Consider the following 16,817-nt stretch of genomic DNA (forward strand, 5'->3'; position numbering starts at 1 on the left):
TTTCTACATTTTCTAAGAATTTTATTAATACAATATTCATAAAATGAATATAGGTAAATTAAACATTAAAGACGCGTAGTTTTACTGATTAAGACCCATTTTTATTTAGTTATGTACACATTGCTTTTAAAAAAGCTACACTGGCAGACGAAAGATGCAGTGATTTAATTAAAATGTTGCAAATGCAGTATTATAATCAGGGCTCCGGACTTATAGCACTTAAAATCTTTAAAATAAGCGGTTAAAAACATCATTATACGGACTCAAATAAGCATTTAAAAAACTTAAATTTGAGCAAAAATATTTAATCAAAAAACCAAACATTCTTTTTATATGATATAGTAGGTACTAGACATAACTTGTAACTGTGCTAAAAATAATATAATTAGACTACAAAAAATATTGAAACAAAATAACTAGGAAAAGTTTCTAACTAATAAAAAGTCAAAAAAATCAAAATAAATCTTTATATTATGAAAAAATGTAACTTCACTTTCAAGACATTTTGCCTTATTGTTAATAGATTTTCCGAGGGATTTTTTGAAAAAAAAACATGAAAATTAGAAAAACTGGTCAAAAAAGCAAAAGAAAAACTGGGAAAAAGCATATTTTTAAAAAATCGTTGAAAAAAGCAAAAAAAGCATTTTCAAATTTTAAAATTGAACGTGTTTTAACATGACATACACTTCCATAGCACTCTGATACATTTTAAGTCAATTCATAAAAATAAGCAAATGCTTTAAGTCCCGAGCCCTGATTATAAATATATACAGATAACTGCGGCTATAACACCCAAACATTATTTTGATAGATATTATGTTATAATTCTAAACGGTAGAAACATTTAAGTTTGTATGTTTTTAAACATTAGTTATGCTGCTATTTATCTTGTTATAAATTAATAATTAATTGATGATAGGTAGATATAGGTAAACCCGTTTAATGTTATATTTTATATTTAGTTCAGAATAATTATAGTCTTAGCTTTTAACTTAATAATACTTTTTCGATACAATTTATTTTAAAATTTTGGTGACTCTTTTACACACACCACACATTGTTGTATTAGAGACATTTGTAGAACAGGTGAGGGGGATTTATTGTTCACTGTAACATAACAAAAATTAGCAACACCAAAACTGTGAATGGACCCGGACAATAATGTATCTATTTGCGTGGATACGGTAATAATATATAATACAGGTAGTAGGTACCTACCTCGCCGGACAGGTGGTCGCCAACCGTACACGTGCACGACGTGTGCACCACGAATATGAACAGCTCGCCGAAGTGCTGGACCAGCAGATAGGGCATGACCGAGGCCATCGGTCCGTCCAGCGAGGACACCAACTCCAGCAGCCGGAACATGACCATGATGACGCGGACGATGTTGTAGGCCCACTGCAAGAGCATCTCGGGCGCGTAGGCCCTGTTCACGTGGCCGGCAAGGGTGCACAGCTCGTCGTAGACGCTGGCCAACCTGGTCAGCGACCGGCCCGCGGACGCCGGGTCGCGGGCCACGTCCAGCGCCTCGACCATGTCGTTGACGCGGCCGAACCCGCGGGCCAGCACGTAGTACTGCACGAACACCAGCACGTAGACGACCATCTGGCCCATGCCGTTGAACCAGTACGCGGTCACCACGGCCGGCGGCACCATCTGCATGTAGAACTGCGATAGCGAGGCGTACGCGGCCAGAGACGCGGGCGCGGCGTACCAGACCGCCCGGGACAGACCCCGGTGGTCGGCCGGCGGCGCGTCCCGGGTGTCGTCCAGGAACCGGAGCGTTCGCTCGGCGCCAGCCAGCCCGGCGATCTTGTGCCACCGCCCGTAGAACATGGAGCACATCACGTTAGACGATGGGCCCACGTTCCGGTTGAACAACTCGATCAGCGCGAAACAGTACGACTCCTCGAAGCACTTCCTGAACGAGCCGGCCACATACCGCACGCTCTCCACGTAGTTGTAATGCATCACGTATGCGTTCAGACACGCGTACAGCGTCCATACCGGTATCAGCCGCTTGTCGAACGAATACCGGTATTCGCCTGCACACGACAACCGCATAGTATAAATAGCTGTGTAGTTTTGTGAAAAATATACTTAGACGGGTAACTAGAACTATACATTTTAGTGCATTTTACAGTAAAACATTTTTATTATTGATTTGTTGCCAACTGTTAGCTTATATAGATATCGCCCTTGCTAATACCGTGATTTAATCATATAAAATATATCAAATTATAACTACACGGATATCATATAATTATATAAACAATATAATATAATAGTAAATTATAGTAAATTCCCTATAGTAAATTAGGTACCTACTAATATTGAATAATATAATTTGAATATTGTGCTTTGTTTCAGCTGATCTAGAGTTTTTTCAAGCTCGAACTATACCTACCTATTATTTTTTTTATCATTATTTATTTTATTCTAATATTAGCAGCGTTATTTTATAGCTACAGTCTATCTGTCCACCAGTTACTATAATGTATAATCGTACCGAAGATAACTAATTCATAATAAAATATTAATACATAATTAATATGATTAATGTTATTGAATACCGGCTAAATGTCCAATGTTTCCATCGAGGTCGAAACCTTCTTTTATTTTTCTGCGAGTGTATGGAAATCCAAAACATATGGCGGTCACGTGGGCCACCCTTAAGTATCTGTAACTGTCGTAGTTATTAATTTTCATTTTCGACATTAAGACTTAATGAAAATAATAATAAAAAAATCATGCATAAGAAAAAACGATATATTTTAAATTATATATTACAATAATATTGTTGTAGTGCTTCTACAATAAGTCGAATACGGAATAAGTAGATATATGATGTGTATATTGTACCTAAGCTATTCTTCTATTTGTAGTATATAATATATAATTATAGCTAAACGTTTTGTCATTCATCATGACTAAATGTGCTGTAAAGACATAAAAGTCAGCTATTTTATTATATTATATACAAAGCAATTTTTTTAAGTGTATATTATTATATTGCGACGAGACTACTGTGACAAAAAAATAATAAAATAAAACGGATATCAAAATCATTCAAATAAAATCTGTTTTTTATAATATAGGTTTTGCACATTTCATTTAATTCGATTATTTTTAAATACCTATATTAATCGTGTATTCGCGTTTAGTTTGTTTTAATAATATATGATATGTATTTTTAGGGTTTGATTAACATATCATTTCATATTATATAATTTTTTATATTAGTATATAAAAAATATGATATAAATTGTATATTAAAATTATAAAGCTTTTTTTCAAGAAGTATAAGAATTTAACCCTATAAGTTGTAGGTATCTAAGTACTTTATTGATTAGAACCTTTATAAACTAATCATAAACAAAATGGTATTATAAATTATAATATTAGGAAGGTACTACTCGCACAGTCACTAATGTAAAATTAATATTCGTTGATTTAATTTATTAGTTGATTATATATTGACAATTTTTTCAAATCGATTTTAGGTTTAAAAATAATAATAAACTACAATAAATTGTTAATTTATAAAGCTTTTATAAGATCAGTGTGGCCGGTGTGAATTTATTGTATCCAGATATGGGGCTCCGCAAAACCTTCAAATCTGAGAACTATCCAAGTTTTTCAGTTCATATGTTCATACTCCATGGTACATCAAAAATGACAATCTTTATAACGACCTAAAAATCCCAACACTATCTCAATAGACTAAATCTCACTTCCTCTCATTCCATTCAAAGAATCAAAGCTAATCCATCATAAAAATCCACTAATAAATCGACTATCTTCCCGTGTAATTTCTGACAATCCGCATAGGAGATTGAAACGGTCTTGGCCTAGAGAACTACTAGGTATTATATTTGATTTGTCAAGTAGTGCTACTGAGTTCCTTCCCACTTTGTATTGTACCGTTATTTTAAAAATTACTTATGGTACGAACATTGTTGTATAGATTGTAATTACGCTTTTTAATAATAAAAAAAAGGATACCATGTTTATAATTTTATTATTACTAAATAACAATACATCATACTTGTGATTGTAAAAAAATTAACCCAAATTTGAAATTAATATAGTAGGTATTATAGTGGTGACGTAGCAATTACTAATCATTGGATTTTCATATAATAACAAAGAGTTGTGTTCAAAAATGTTTTATTATAAATAATAAATTTTACTAAACTTAATATTACACAATATAACGAGTAGATATTGAACAAATCGCATTATAGTATATTAATACACTATAATATACATTATAAGTGGAGCTACAGCTGTCATACGTATAGTCTAAATGACAATTTATTGGATTTTTAAACATTATAAAAAAATAATTCTGGTATATGGTTATATTTTTAGTACGTCGGTCAATATAATATATGCATTTGACAATATACCTACCTATACGTATATTATAAATCATATCATCAATTTTAAGTAATAATCAAAAAAAGTATACTTTAGGTCGAATAATACTATAAACTGTGTATTTGAGATATATTTGGGTGTATTCAAAAAGGGTCTTTAAAAAGCACTAGAAACTTTAGAATTTGTTTTAGCCATATCAAAGTTTCTGTGATAAGATTTGAAGTCCCTTTATTTTATTTAAACTTTTTGTTCCTATATGGCTATATACTCGTATATAATCTCATCAAACTGGGGCTCAGTTTACTCCATTCCTACTATTTTTTTATAAGTTGTTATAATTGATTATGCAGATAATTATAATATAATATACATATTTAATTCTTTATTATCTGATATTATAGACATATGAGCTTAGTTTGTTTTTTCTCTCTTGAAAGATTTTAAGAATAATACACATCCTTTGTTTAAATGAAAATCGCTGATTACGAATATTAATCAGAACTGCAATAAACGTATAAGTTTATAATGTTTATTTATTCATATATATAGGTACAATGATTGAATGATCACTGATCAGTAAGTTATGTTAGGTATCGTTATTTTTGAATACTGCAGCCGAGTAGGTTATTTACTCATAAACATTATATTATATTATAATATCAATATGTATACGCGAAACACCATTTTTTTTGGATATCACAAATTATACTTTTTATTTTTACGGTTTTGGTTGTTCTAACTATAGGCGTGTTCAGATATTTTACATAGAGGATACAAACTGTTACGTGCCCAGAGGGGATAAGGGGCTTTAGCCTCCCTTTTTGACCATTTTTCGTTATTCAGTATTCTTAAAACCGTCATGACTTTGATCTTATATCTAATATGCGTAATGCGTATTATAATATATAAGTATTTATCAAAAATATTTTTTGTTGATGAATTCCAAAAAATACTTACCTATTTATATTAAAAATATGTTTGATTATAATCGATGACATAACCTTATTTTGATATCGTTTGATTATTAATACTAAAATACATATTATGATTTATTTCATGTGGAAATCAAACTATAAGTTTTACTTATGGCCGACATTGATCATTTTAATTTTTAATTTACATAAACTTTTATAATAATAATTGCGAATTTTAAAATATTTTCACATTGTACATGGAAAATACAGCTCAAAGAGTAAATATTTTAAGTGATTTATGAAGTATAGTTTAAAAGTTGTATTATACTTACACATACAATTATATTCTTGACTCATATCTACGTGTTGTCCGTAGACACTATTTATGTGATGGTACGCTACATAAATTTATTACAATCGTAATACTGTTGAAATTCACATCTCGGCAAAAAGTGATTCCCAAGTACAGTACTATTGTTATAACATTTGTTTAGATTAGAATATAGCTAAAGACAATTTTAGAAAATAATGTGGCATCAGCTAGTACAGGCACGTATACGATATACATACAGGGGATTTGATGGTTAAACCTTCTCCTAAATGTTTTCAAAAAGTATATATTTTTAGACATAACTATGTAAAATCCAATTATATAGTTCAAGATCTGACTAATGACATTCATGGTCCACAAAATACTTACATATATTTATAATCCTTATACCGTTATATCTAGTAGTTTATATATTATCTATCCTCTACCCTTGCAGTATCCGTTTATGTTGTATTTACATTTTTACAATTCACCGCGTTTAATGTATATGTGATATTTCAACTATTTCTTGAAACATTATACAAAACGTATTTACTATTTAATATCTACTATTTATAGCGTATGCAGGTCGATGCATTGACCATGAGCATGTTCATGTACAAATTAATCTTCTGTTAAGGTATACATAAATATTATATATTAACAATATTATTGATCATTATCTCGTTAATTAGGTAACGTTATTTCTGTATTATATCCTTAAAAATATAAAAAAAGACAAGAATTTTTTTGTATTTGCAGACAAATTTTATTAACATTTTTAATACATAAAAAAATGTGGCTTATTGACTTACGCAGATAAATATATATTACATTTCAGAATAATTTATTTCGCGGGCCCGTTTATTTTTCCAAACACTATTGTCATTATCATTGATATACCTATTATATTATTTAGTAGTATCAAAATAATTTAACGAAGATTTCAAATATTTCGATTAATATTATATATCCGTTTTAAACTTTTAAATGGTATTTTTTAATATATTATTATACTTTATACAATTTCTCTACGGACACATTTTTTTCGATAAAAAAATAAAATCTTTTATTAAGTAGGTATTGCTTGTTTTTTTGAACAGATTATCATATTTATCTATGTACCAACTAGAATTTGTAAGTGATATTTATTATAAATCATGTTTAAATACTATTATATTTGATATACCACCAGGTACTTAATTAAGGGGCGATGAGAGAAATAGATCCTCCAGAGCCTTATTATTTTACTAATATTTTTAAATATTTGTAATTTAACAGTAATCCAACTATAGTTTTATAAATAATTGTATTTTTTATAGGTTAAGGTTTTTTTATTTTTTTAAAAAAAAAGAGATATACAGTCTACAATTGTCTTAAGTTGAAAAAAATGTAATCTCTCCCCCTAAAGAAAATTCCTAATTAAACGCCACTGATACAGAATATATAAATTATTATAGTTTTATAAGTAGGTACTAACAATTTGAAAAGAACATTAATTAATTATTTTAATGTCCTTAAAATAGTGTTGTAAGTATATAAAATATAATGTTTTTATAATTAATAGTTTTGCTTTACTCATATTTTAAGAATATAGTAATATTATTTTTTTCTACTTGAAAGTTCTTGAAAATTAGCTCATAAAATCAACATAATAATAATTTATATTTTTAATATTTAAATAAAATTAGTGTTCATTTTGTAAATTAGTTCGTTTTTTACAACTAAATATAATTTATTCATCTTGATATTTTTATTTTAGGTGCATGTAGGTAAAAAATATAATAAAATCTTTAGTCGTACAGATTTTTTTTCAATTTCATAATATTTTTTATAACATGATTTAGGCCTATTTTCAATAGACATAGGTAACTATGTCAATTATTACATTTCACTCTTAAAGCAAATTACATAAAATATGAGTTTACCTACACATATTTTATTTTTTTGTAAATAAGAATCATTAAATATAACATAGCTAAGGTAAATAATTAATAGACTTTTTATTAGTTGTTAGATACATTTATTCATATGAAAATAAATACAATTAAGTTAATCGGATAGATGCAATGGTTTGGAGATACCTTTTTGAGATTTAAACTGTATAAGTACTAAGAAATAGGTTGCAATGATACCACAAATCTAAAACAAAAAATGTATTGTTAATACATAACAATAACATAATAATAACTAATATCTGTTTCACATATAAACAGCGTTTAAAATCAAAATATAATATATTAATATTACATAATATAATTTATTATTTCAATTATTAATATATTATAAATAATTAATAAAGTTAAAATGTAGATAAAATATGATGTTATTACTTTTTTCACTAAATAAAATTGTACTTATTAACCATACCATGTATAATATGATATAATTTAATGAAAGCATTCTACCCATTAAAGGTTATAAACTTAATTTTAAATAATTATTTTTTTTTTTTTATCACAATAATTTATTTTTATAATTTATATTAGACGATTATACATTTAGTCGACTATTTTGACGGAGAATTTAATTTAACGCAACTGTTAATATTAGTAAATATTTTTATCGAATAATTTATATAGTATAGATTATAGGTAGTTAAAAAAAAAAAGGTATCTAATTTAATTATCATATACTGCTGAGATTTAAATTTGACTATTTGAGATAATTATGTTAGTCATGAAATATTTATAGTTCCGAGTGTTTCGACCACTATGATAGCTTTCAAACTACTATGAACACTCTGTACATTGAAGTCCTTATAGTTTTTATCATTGTCTGATACCGTATTTTACGCATATTATGTTTATATCAAACAACATAAATCTTTAAAATACAACTTACGGCTTTCATTAAGTCCATGTTAATGAAAACAAATCCTCCTATTGTTGCGTTTACTTTTCTCGCACATGCTTGTATCCAAAAAATATTGATCTAAAAACGCATAAATTACACGAGTTGCAAATATAAATTTCTATATAATAAATATTCTTGAATGATTACATTTTTTTTTATGTTCAAATCCTGCTGGGATCCATGATGGAGTTTTAATTTTTGTAAACTTGCTAGAGTTTTGTTGGCCTAGTTGTTAAAAAAAAGTGATACATTTTTAATATTATATTATACAAATTTATAAGTTATACTAAATCATTTATTATGCTTCTAGTATAATACATTGTTATTATAAAATTATATTCTATTAACACAATACTAAAGCTATATATCTTATAGTCTATAATTTTTTGGAATGTGATAATTAACACAATTTTATGGCCAAAATTATATGCAGTACAATGGGGTTCCATTTGGTAATTTTCTAAGGAGTACGAATTAGGCAAATTATGTGGCAGGTACATCCGGGCCATGTTAATATTGTTAACGTGTGTGAGTGTAAATTAATAATAATGTGTGTGCGCTATACACACAACGTATATATTTTTATTGGTTAGTGATACAAAAAATTTTTTTAAATTAAATTATGATTTGGCAAAATAAATTAATAATGCGCCATGTTTATCAATTTATGATAGGCGTATTTAAACGAAAATAGTGTAAAAGGTTATATATGTGCATGTTGTATTCTAAAGTTCCTAGTTTTAGTCTCTCAATATCCGTATTTTTCCTCGCACGAAAAAAACGTAAAAACGTATCAAAAATACTATGAACGATTTAAAAGTATATTAAGACTTTTAAAAATATTTTAGATTTATCACATACGAATCGACACTTTACTTAATTTGTTTTAAAATTATAAAATAATTTCCTCGTACTCGACGATTGTTTGGAAAACCTTTTCCAATTTTATAATTGCATACGCACGAAAACCCATCTCTAGCCCCACGTAACATACCTCGTCGGACAAGCGGGTTCCAGTGACGCAGAATATGACGAGCTGCTGCAGGAACATGAGTATCTCGCACACGTGTTCGACTATCAGCGTGATGGCTACGCGGGACATCGGGTGGCCGCGGTCGGCGCGAGCGACAGCCGCGTACTCGATGATGCGGAACACGAGCATGACGATTCGAACGATGCTGTACGGCAAACGAAGCAGCAGACCCAGCGCGTACCCACGGTTCACGTTGTCCACCTGCCGGCCGAGTTCGTTGAAAGTGTCAGTCAACCGGGCCACGTGGTCGGCCAGCGGACGGGCCGCGGACGCCTCGAGCAGCCGGTTGACACGAGCGTAACCGCAACCCAGCACGTAGTATTGGAACATGGCCAGGTTGTACAGGGTTGTCTGGCCCAGCGCGTTGACGCAGAACATGGCCATCACCAAGACCGGCTGGACGACCGTGTACATGTATAGGAACCCGCAGTACGCGACGATCACCGCGGCCGAGTAGTACTTGGCGGCCGGCGACAGCAGCGCGGCCGCGTCCTGGTCCGTTTCCCGGATGAAGGCCAGCACGCGCTCCGTGCCGGCTAGCGCGGCCACCTTGTACCGGCGCCCGTAGAACATGGTGCAGAGCAGCGCCGTGAACGGGCCCAGGTTCCTGTTGACCAGCTCGATGACCGCGAAGCAGTACGATTCTTCGAAACATTTTTTGAACGACTCGCCCATGTAACCGGACGCAGTCAGGTAGTTGTAGTACAGCACGTATGCGTCCAGGGCCGCGTACGCCAGCCAAATGGGCGTGACGCGCAAGTCAAACGAATACCGGTGGCCTGTTTATGATACGAAGCGAATAAGATTTTTGGATTTATTTTGAAATCACAAATTTTTTGTTTTATTTATTTATACGAAATCAATAATCGAATAATACACGCACATTATTAACGATTGGCAATGGGCCACGGAATGGGGTGAAACGCGACAGGTTCCGCCTTACACCGTTCACAATTTTATTTATTGCGATTATTATTTCAACGTTTCTTCCTGGCAGTGTTTGTGGGCCGACCGGAGTCTGGGAGTCTATCGCCCTGTATACATCACTTTGGGTACGGCGTGAAGGCAATTCCGCTGGTGGTTTAATAATCATATAATACCTATAGGTAGTCTCTTATGAGTACTGACTTAATAATATATATATATTCAGTGGCGTAACTGGGAAAAAATCTAGGGGGGGCAATGTATAATGAATGTAATATATTTATTATTATCAAAACCCTGACACCCCTCCTTCCCGGTTAAAATATATACCTTTAGCTTTCAAAAAATTGTCAGGGGGCAAATGCCCCCTCTTTCCCCCCACAATTACGCCACTGTATATATTGTATAATATAGTACGGTCTACGAGTATAGTATATGTATAAAGAATTAAAATTTATACTAAATTTTAATATACTGCTCACCAAAATATGAGTACGTGCTATATCAAGCGTAGAAGGTTTTTAATATATTATATTGGTATTCATACGATGTACAACGACACTATAGACTAGGGAAAAAATTTACTAGATTATACTAAAATGCTACCAATATATTTAGTATGTAAACCGTGCAAAAATACTTTGTAGAAATCTATCAACAGGTGTAAAACCTTGCATTAAATCTAAACGATTTAAACGTGACATAATCGTACTAAAGATAATTTAGTCACTACTTTGTTGATGCATCTATTATTTAATTTTTTTATTTCCAATGTAAATATGCTAGATGGTATCACTATCTATTTCACTCAATCTGAGGGAGACGATAAATCATAATTGGACACATAGACACGAAATCGAACTAATTTATAGGATAATAGAAGTTTATAAATCGACTGCACGAAAACCAGCTAGGGAACGTCCAAGAACATCATTTATCAAACATAATGCATTTTAGATATTTGCAGATTTATTCTGATTTCTGACAGATTACGCTGAATATAGTGATATACATGTATATATAATGGGTCTAGGCCAAAATAGCGAAACAATTAACCGCTAATGTAAAAATCGCGAATTGATAATAGCGAAAATAAAAATAGCGAATTTAATTAAATGCGATTATACATAATAGCGAAACTGCAGATTTTTATAATTTCTTTTTCAAATACTATAAAACATATAAAACTAAAACTTAAATACTTGATAAAACTTATTTTCACCTGTAATTTCTGGCGCAATTAATATATACCCACTACCCAGTAACCACGGACGTATCGGGTTATCGTCAATGTACTATCTTAGTTACTATTATGACTATTTTAATATTGGAAATATACCGAGATAAGATTGTCAATCATATTATATTTGAGCTGACACAATTTAATACAGTTGTAGTTCGACAGTGCGTAAATGTAGTGTAGTTTGTATTATTTAACTTAATATTTTTGTTCGTTAAAAAAAAGTGTGCAGTGAAAAAATATATTAATATTATTTTCAATGGAATTTGTAAAAAGTAATAAAAATAAGAATTTATTATTGTATGGTGGCTTTTTGCATCGTGAAGATAGAAAACAAAATAACACAATATATTGGCGTTGCGTAGAAAGTTCATGTAAAGGTAGAATAATTACGATAAACGGAGAAATTAAAAGTCAACCTAAGGAAAACTCACATAATCATGTTCCCGATCCATGTAAAATCCAATGCAAAATGGCTGTGAATAAGATAAAAGAAGCGGCTGTTCATACACAAAATACTCCACATGATATAATCAGTACTGTTCAAATAGTACCTGGAGTAGCCGGTGCAATTCCTTCAGTTCATCATTTAAAACACACTATACGAAGAGTTCGGACACGTAACCAATGCGCACCACCTATTCCGAAAACAGTGAGTGACCTTAAAATTGCTGATGAGTATACTAAAACAATAAAAGGAGAACAATTTTTAATATTTGACAGTGGAGCATCACAAGATCGAATTTTAATATTTTCGACCGAAAATAATTTAAAATTAATGGATCAATCAACTAACTGGTTAGTCGATGGGACTTTTAAAACGGTACCTTCACTTTTTTATCAGTTATTCACTATTCATGTACTTATTCAACAAGGTGACCAAACAGTTAGTCCTACCATTTATGCATTATTAACCGATAAATCTCAATCAACATATACACGTTTTCTTAAATATTTATTAGAAATAAAACCATCTTTAAATCCTACATCGGTAATAATGGACTTTGAACATGCCTCAATCAATGCATTCAAAATTGTTTTTCCACACGCTGAACAACAAGGTTGTTTTTTTCATTTTTCTAAATGTATGTGGCGACAAATTCAAAATGTTGGTCTAGTCGAAAATTATATTAATAATGCTAACTTTGCTCTTCATATTCGTATGTTAGCTGCTTTGGCCTATGTTCCACCAGATAACGTTATTAATGCATACGAAGAAATTTTAGAAACACAATTTTATGTTGAAAATGAAGACCTGGTAATGCCATTCTTGGATTATTTCGAGGATAACTGGGTAGGAAAAATAACAGGAAGACGAAAAACTCGACGACAACCAAGACATCCTATTGATATTTGGAATTGTCACTATTCAGCCAAAAATGGTCTTCCAACAACAAACAACGCTGTTGAAGGATGGCACAGAGGATTTACATCTGTTATTGGTTCGTATTATTTTATTAACAATTAGTATCTTTAGTAATAGAATACATATTCTTTAGGAGCAAGCCACCCTAATATATGGAAATTCATGGATGGAATTAAGAAAGTTCAAAACATAGAAGAATTAAAACGAGAGCAGTATAATGCTGGAGAACAACCACAGAAAAAAAAAAAAGTACAAGGACTGTAATAAAAGAATTCATGCATTAGTTACAAATTATAATACTAATGAGAATAAGAACTTCATAAAAGGTATAGCATATAATTTGTCACTGAATGCCTAGATATAATTATAATTAAGTTGAATATAATTATTTTATTTAAAATTATTATTATTACTACTATAAGTACTTATTATTAGAACTTAACGATATTATAATTATAATGAATGTAATTTAATCTCATTTATAAACTATTTTTATCCATTTTCTATTGTTATAAATATGTTTGATTTTCGCTATTATGTATTTTCGCTTTTTTTTATAATTCGCTATTTTTATTTTCGCTATTATCAATTCGCGATTTTTACATTCGCGGTAATTGTTTCGCTATTTTGGCCGGATACCATATATAATATTATATTATTTTGTATATAAAATAGGAAATAGCATAGGAAAGATTTAAAATCCAATTTAGGAGTTGATTTAGTTAAAATATTTATACAAATAATATGTATATTAATTGTTTTATTAATTATGAGTATAGTATACAGTTATAGCGTTACCTTGTACGTCCGTGTCACCTTCTTGTTTGAAGCCATTGTTAGTTTTCTTCCGAGTGATTGGAAGTCCCCAGCACATAGATATTAAATGTGTAAGTCGCATGTACTCATAACAATCGTCAACGCTTTTAATTTTCATTTTTCTTGTTCGAATACATATAGATATGGTATAATATACCGACGCCGATGTGTATTAGTAAACAGTAGTGAAGGTTAGTACTATAAACAAGCAAAGTCAAATAATTCTTTAAGTGTCTTATGGTTCGATATAATATAGTCTACACGAATGGTCAATATAATTTCGTTAAATGTGTTATTAAAGTAATGGGTATGATAATCGATATGGGCTCCAAACGTTTTTTGCTATATAATTTACGGCTAGTATATTATCAAGAAAGAGACGGTCAATTTACCTAATAATATGATATATAATTAATATTTCAGGACGATGAATAATTCTTGTAAAACTTTGAACGTATTAGGTCATAAAAATATAATAATTGGTATTATTAGCATTATAATATAATTAGAAGGAAAATTATTTTTTTATAGAATATAAAGAATAGACAGGTGACACTAAAAGATTTTCAGAAATCGATAGCTAAACCAAATTATATAGTATTATATTTCACAAATAATTAAACAGAAATTGCAGTTATTCATAATTATAACACGAGAATTGAAAAACTATTATATTCAAAAATATTATGATAGCTATATTATATTCGCTAATTAGATAACGATATATGAAATCATTCGATTCATATAAAATATTGTTAACACTCAACTATTTTTTATTTTTAAATTATTAATGGTGGGATGCTTATTGGGCAATAAAGTAATATTGTCTTACATTTAATATTATTTTAAAATGTTACTATTATAATATATACCTTAAGAACTATTATTAATATTTTAATTTTTCTTTATAAATACTAATTTTAATTATATAACATAAATTAAGAATTATATTTTTTTTACGAATTGGTATTTTATCTATAAATTATATTTTATACACGACTATAAATACTAAATAGGTATACATAAATATTATATGGAAGTATTTTTTATTAGATTCATTTAGCCAGGATCAAGGTTAAGATGTTCACTAAGGATAACTTCATTATCGAAACACGATGCAATTTAATATTTATATAATGATTCTAATATTGGCTATTTGTTCCTAAAAATAGATACTGGAATATCATCAATTTAATTACTTTCTAAATTATTTTATTTTGTGTAAAAATTCTTGAATAATATTAAAACAAACTATTATGTAATAATAATACATATTATAATAAACATATTCATTTTTAAATAGAAAATAACGAATTTAAGGTCATCTTTTAGTAATTTATTAATATAACAATCTTACAGGTGCTTGAAACTAATAAATATTGTGGTTAAAATAACTTAATTCCAAAAATACTGTGAAGAATTTGATTTTCCTTTTTGAATTTTGAATTGGATTAATGCAAGGAAATATGTTACGATGAAACCACAAATCTAAAACAAATATGATTTCATATTAGCTTACAAATATTGATATTTAAAAATTTGAATTGATTACAATTCAAATCTGTATAGGTGTTCTATAAATCGAACAATTTAAATTACCAATTAAAATATTGAAAAATAAAACATTAGTGTTAAACACAAATTGTATGTACACAGCGTTAACATAAAAGGATAATTTATATTTGTTATTAAGTTCCATGATTAATGTTCAGAGTTTAAAAATAATATTAATCGTATTCAAGTTTATAACTATTATTTAGGAGGACATTATAGAGGATACTTAAGTTACTCACAACTTCTACTGACGTTAAGTCAATTTAGTCCGCTTGTAAGACGACTACTTCGTTATTTGTGTCTAAATAATTAACCATTCAAAAATTCAATTAATACCGGCATATCACACATTTAACTATCATTTAATCGTGCTTAGAAAAATATTATTGTTACAAAAAATTGTATTTTATACAATGTTTGTATTTATAAAAATGAAGTGAGGTTTTAAAACAGGTTTTAGTGAAAAATAGGAAGTAGAAAATCTGATAGTTGTATCAGTTTAGAGAGTTTAGTTGAATTGAATTTTTATTTTTATTACCTGTAAATTAATAGGAGCTGATTCGTAATAACTTTAATATATATTATGCTATTAAAACTAGTTGGGTGCAAATATTTTAATTTAAATATATTTTAGTTTTAAATTATTTGAATATCTATAAAATATTTACCCTCAATATATTGTTTTATTTTGTATCTCAAACAACAAAGAAGAGTTTTTAAACACTTTTATATTTTAATTTTCTACGATATTATTATAGTTTGTAACTCAATTTTAATATTATAATGTTATCTTTTATTAAGTAATTTTAAAATATTTATTTTAAGAAAATGTTACGTAACGAAATTGATTTTATTTTAAAATGTGAATTTTGAATATAGTGATAAGAAATATGGTATCAATACATAATCAAAAATACATTTACCTAATACAAATATTTATTAAATATTTAAAGACACTCAATAAAACAATAATTCAGCCTGACCAGTGAAAAGCTTACACTATTACCATTTAATAAAAATACATCACTAAATAGTTAAAATACCACCGACCACGTTATAGTACAACTTACTGCTTTCATTAAGTTCATATTAATAATGACAAAACCTCCAATTAATATAAATCTTTAATTTTTTATTCTTAGGTTATGGTTGGTATAAGAAAAATTTAAATTTTTAATTTAGATAATATTATATTATTAACACCTAAGGTTAACACTAGCTAAAGCTTAAGAGCGCCAAGTACAACTAAACGATTATTACATTTTTTTTTCCACAAATTAATTCAAGTATTTAATATTATAATATAATTAATTAGCTCTATGCACATTACCATCGTGTACATCAGTTGAGTCTTTGTCACGTTTGACGTTGTCAGCTGTTCGTCTTCGAGTTATGGGCATTCCCCAACATACGGCCAA

General features: G+C 29.3%; 2 protein-coding genes across 2 annotated transcripts; one reads left to right on the plus strand and one right to left on the minus strand.

The window, feature by feature from the left end:
• Positions 1-7,662: 7,662 nt before the first annotated feature.
• Positions 7,663-11,127, minus strand: LOC132926826 (uncharacterized). The gene is made up of 5 exons (XM_060991236.1): positions 11,064-11,127; positions 9,461-10,278; positions 8,614-8,691; positions 8,455-8,544; positions 7,663-7,752 (listed from the first exon to the last, which is right to left on the minus strand). The coding sequence occupies exons 1-5, from the start codon at positions 11,125-11,127 to the stop codon at positions 7,663-7,665; spliced, it is 1,140 nt and encodes a 379-aa protein (XP_060847219.1).
• Positions 11,128-12,503: 1,376 nt separating this feature from the next.
• On the plus strand, positions 12,504-13,373 carry LOC132917586 (uncharacterized). Its single transcript, XM_060978388.1, has 2 exons — positions 12,504-13,105; positions 13,163-13,373. Exons 1-2 carry the CDS (start codon positions 12,661-12,663, stop codon positions 13,291-13,293), a joined length of 576 nt encoding a protein of 191 aa, XP_060834371.1. The 5' UTR covers positions 12,504-12,660; the 3' UTR covers positions 13,294-13,373.
• The last annotated feature ends 3,444 nt before the right edge of the window (positions 13,374-16,817 follow it).

This window comes from Rhopalosiphum padi, chromosome 1 (assembly GCF_020882245.1).
Source record: "Rhopalosiphum padi isolate XX-2018 chromosome 1, ASM2088224v1, whole genome shotgun sequence".
Classification (NCBI taxonomy): Eukaryota; Metazoa; Arthropoda; class Insecta; order Hemiptera; family Aphididae; genus Rhopalosiphum; species Rhopalosiphum padi.

Excerpts from the sequence above, each read along its gene's own strand:
- LOC132917586 (XM_060978388.1), top strand. The coding sequence starts at position 12,661 with ATGGACTTTGAACATGCCTCAATCAATGCATTCAAAATTGTTTTTCCA. Across the intron at positions 13,106-13,162 it reads AGGATTTACATCTGTTATTG|GAGCAAGCCACCCTAATATA; the intron begins GTTCGTATTATT and ends CATATTCTTTAG.
- LOC132926826 (XM_060991236.1), bottom strand. The coding sequence starts at position 11,127 with ATGTCACGTTTAAATCGTTTAGATTTAATGCAAGGTTTTACACCTGTT. Across the intron at positions 8,545-8,613 it reads ATTTGAACATAAAAAAAAAT|ATCAATATTTTTTGGATACA; the intron begins GTAATCATTCAA and ends ATGCGTTTTTAG. Across the intron at positions 7,753-8,454 it reads ACATGGACTTAATGAAAGCC|ATTTGTGGTATCATTGCAAC; the intron begins GTAAGTTGTATT and ends TTTTTGTTTTAG.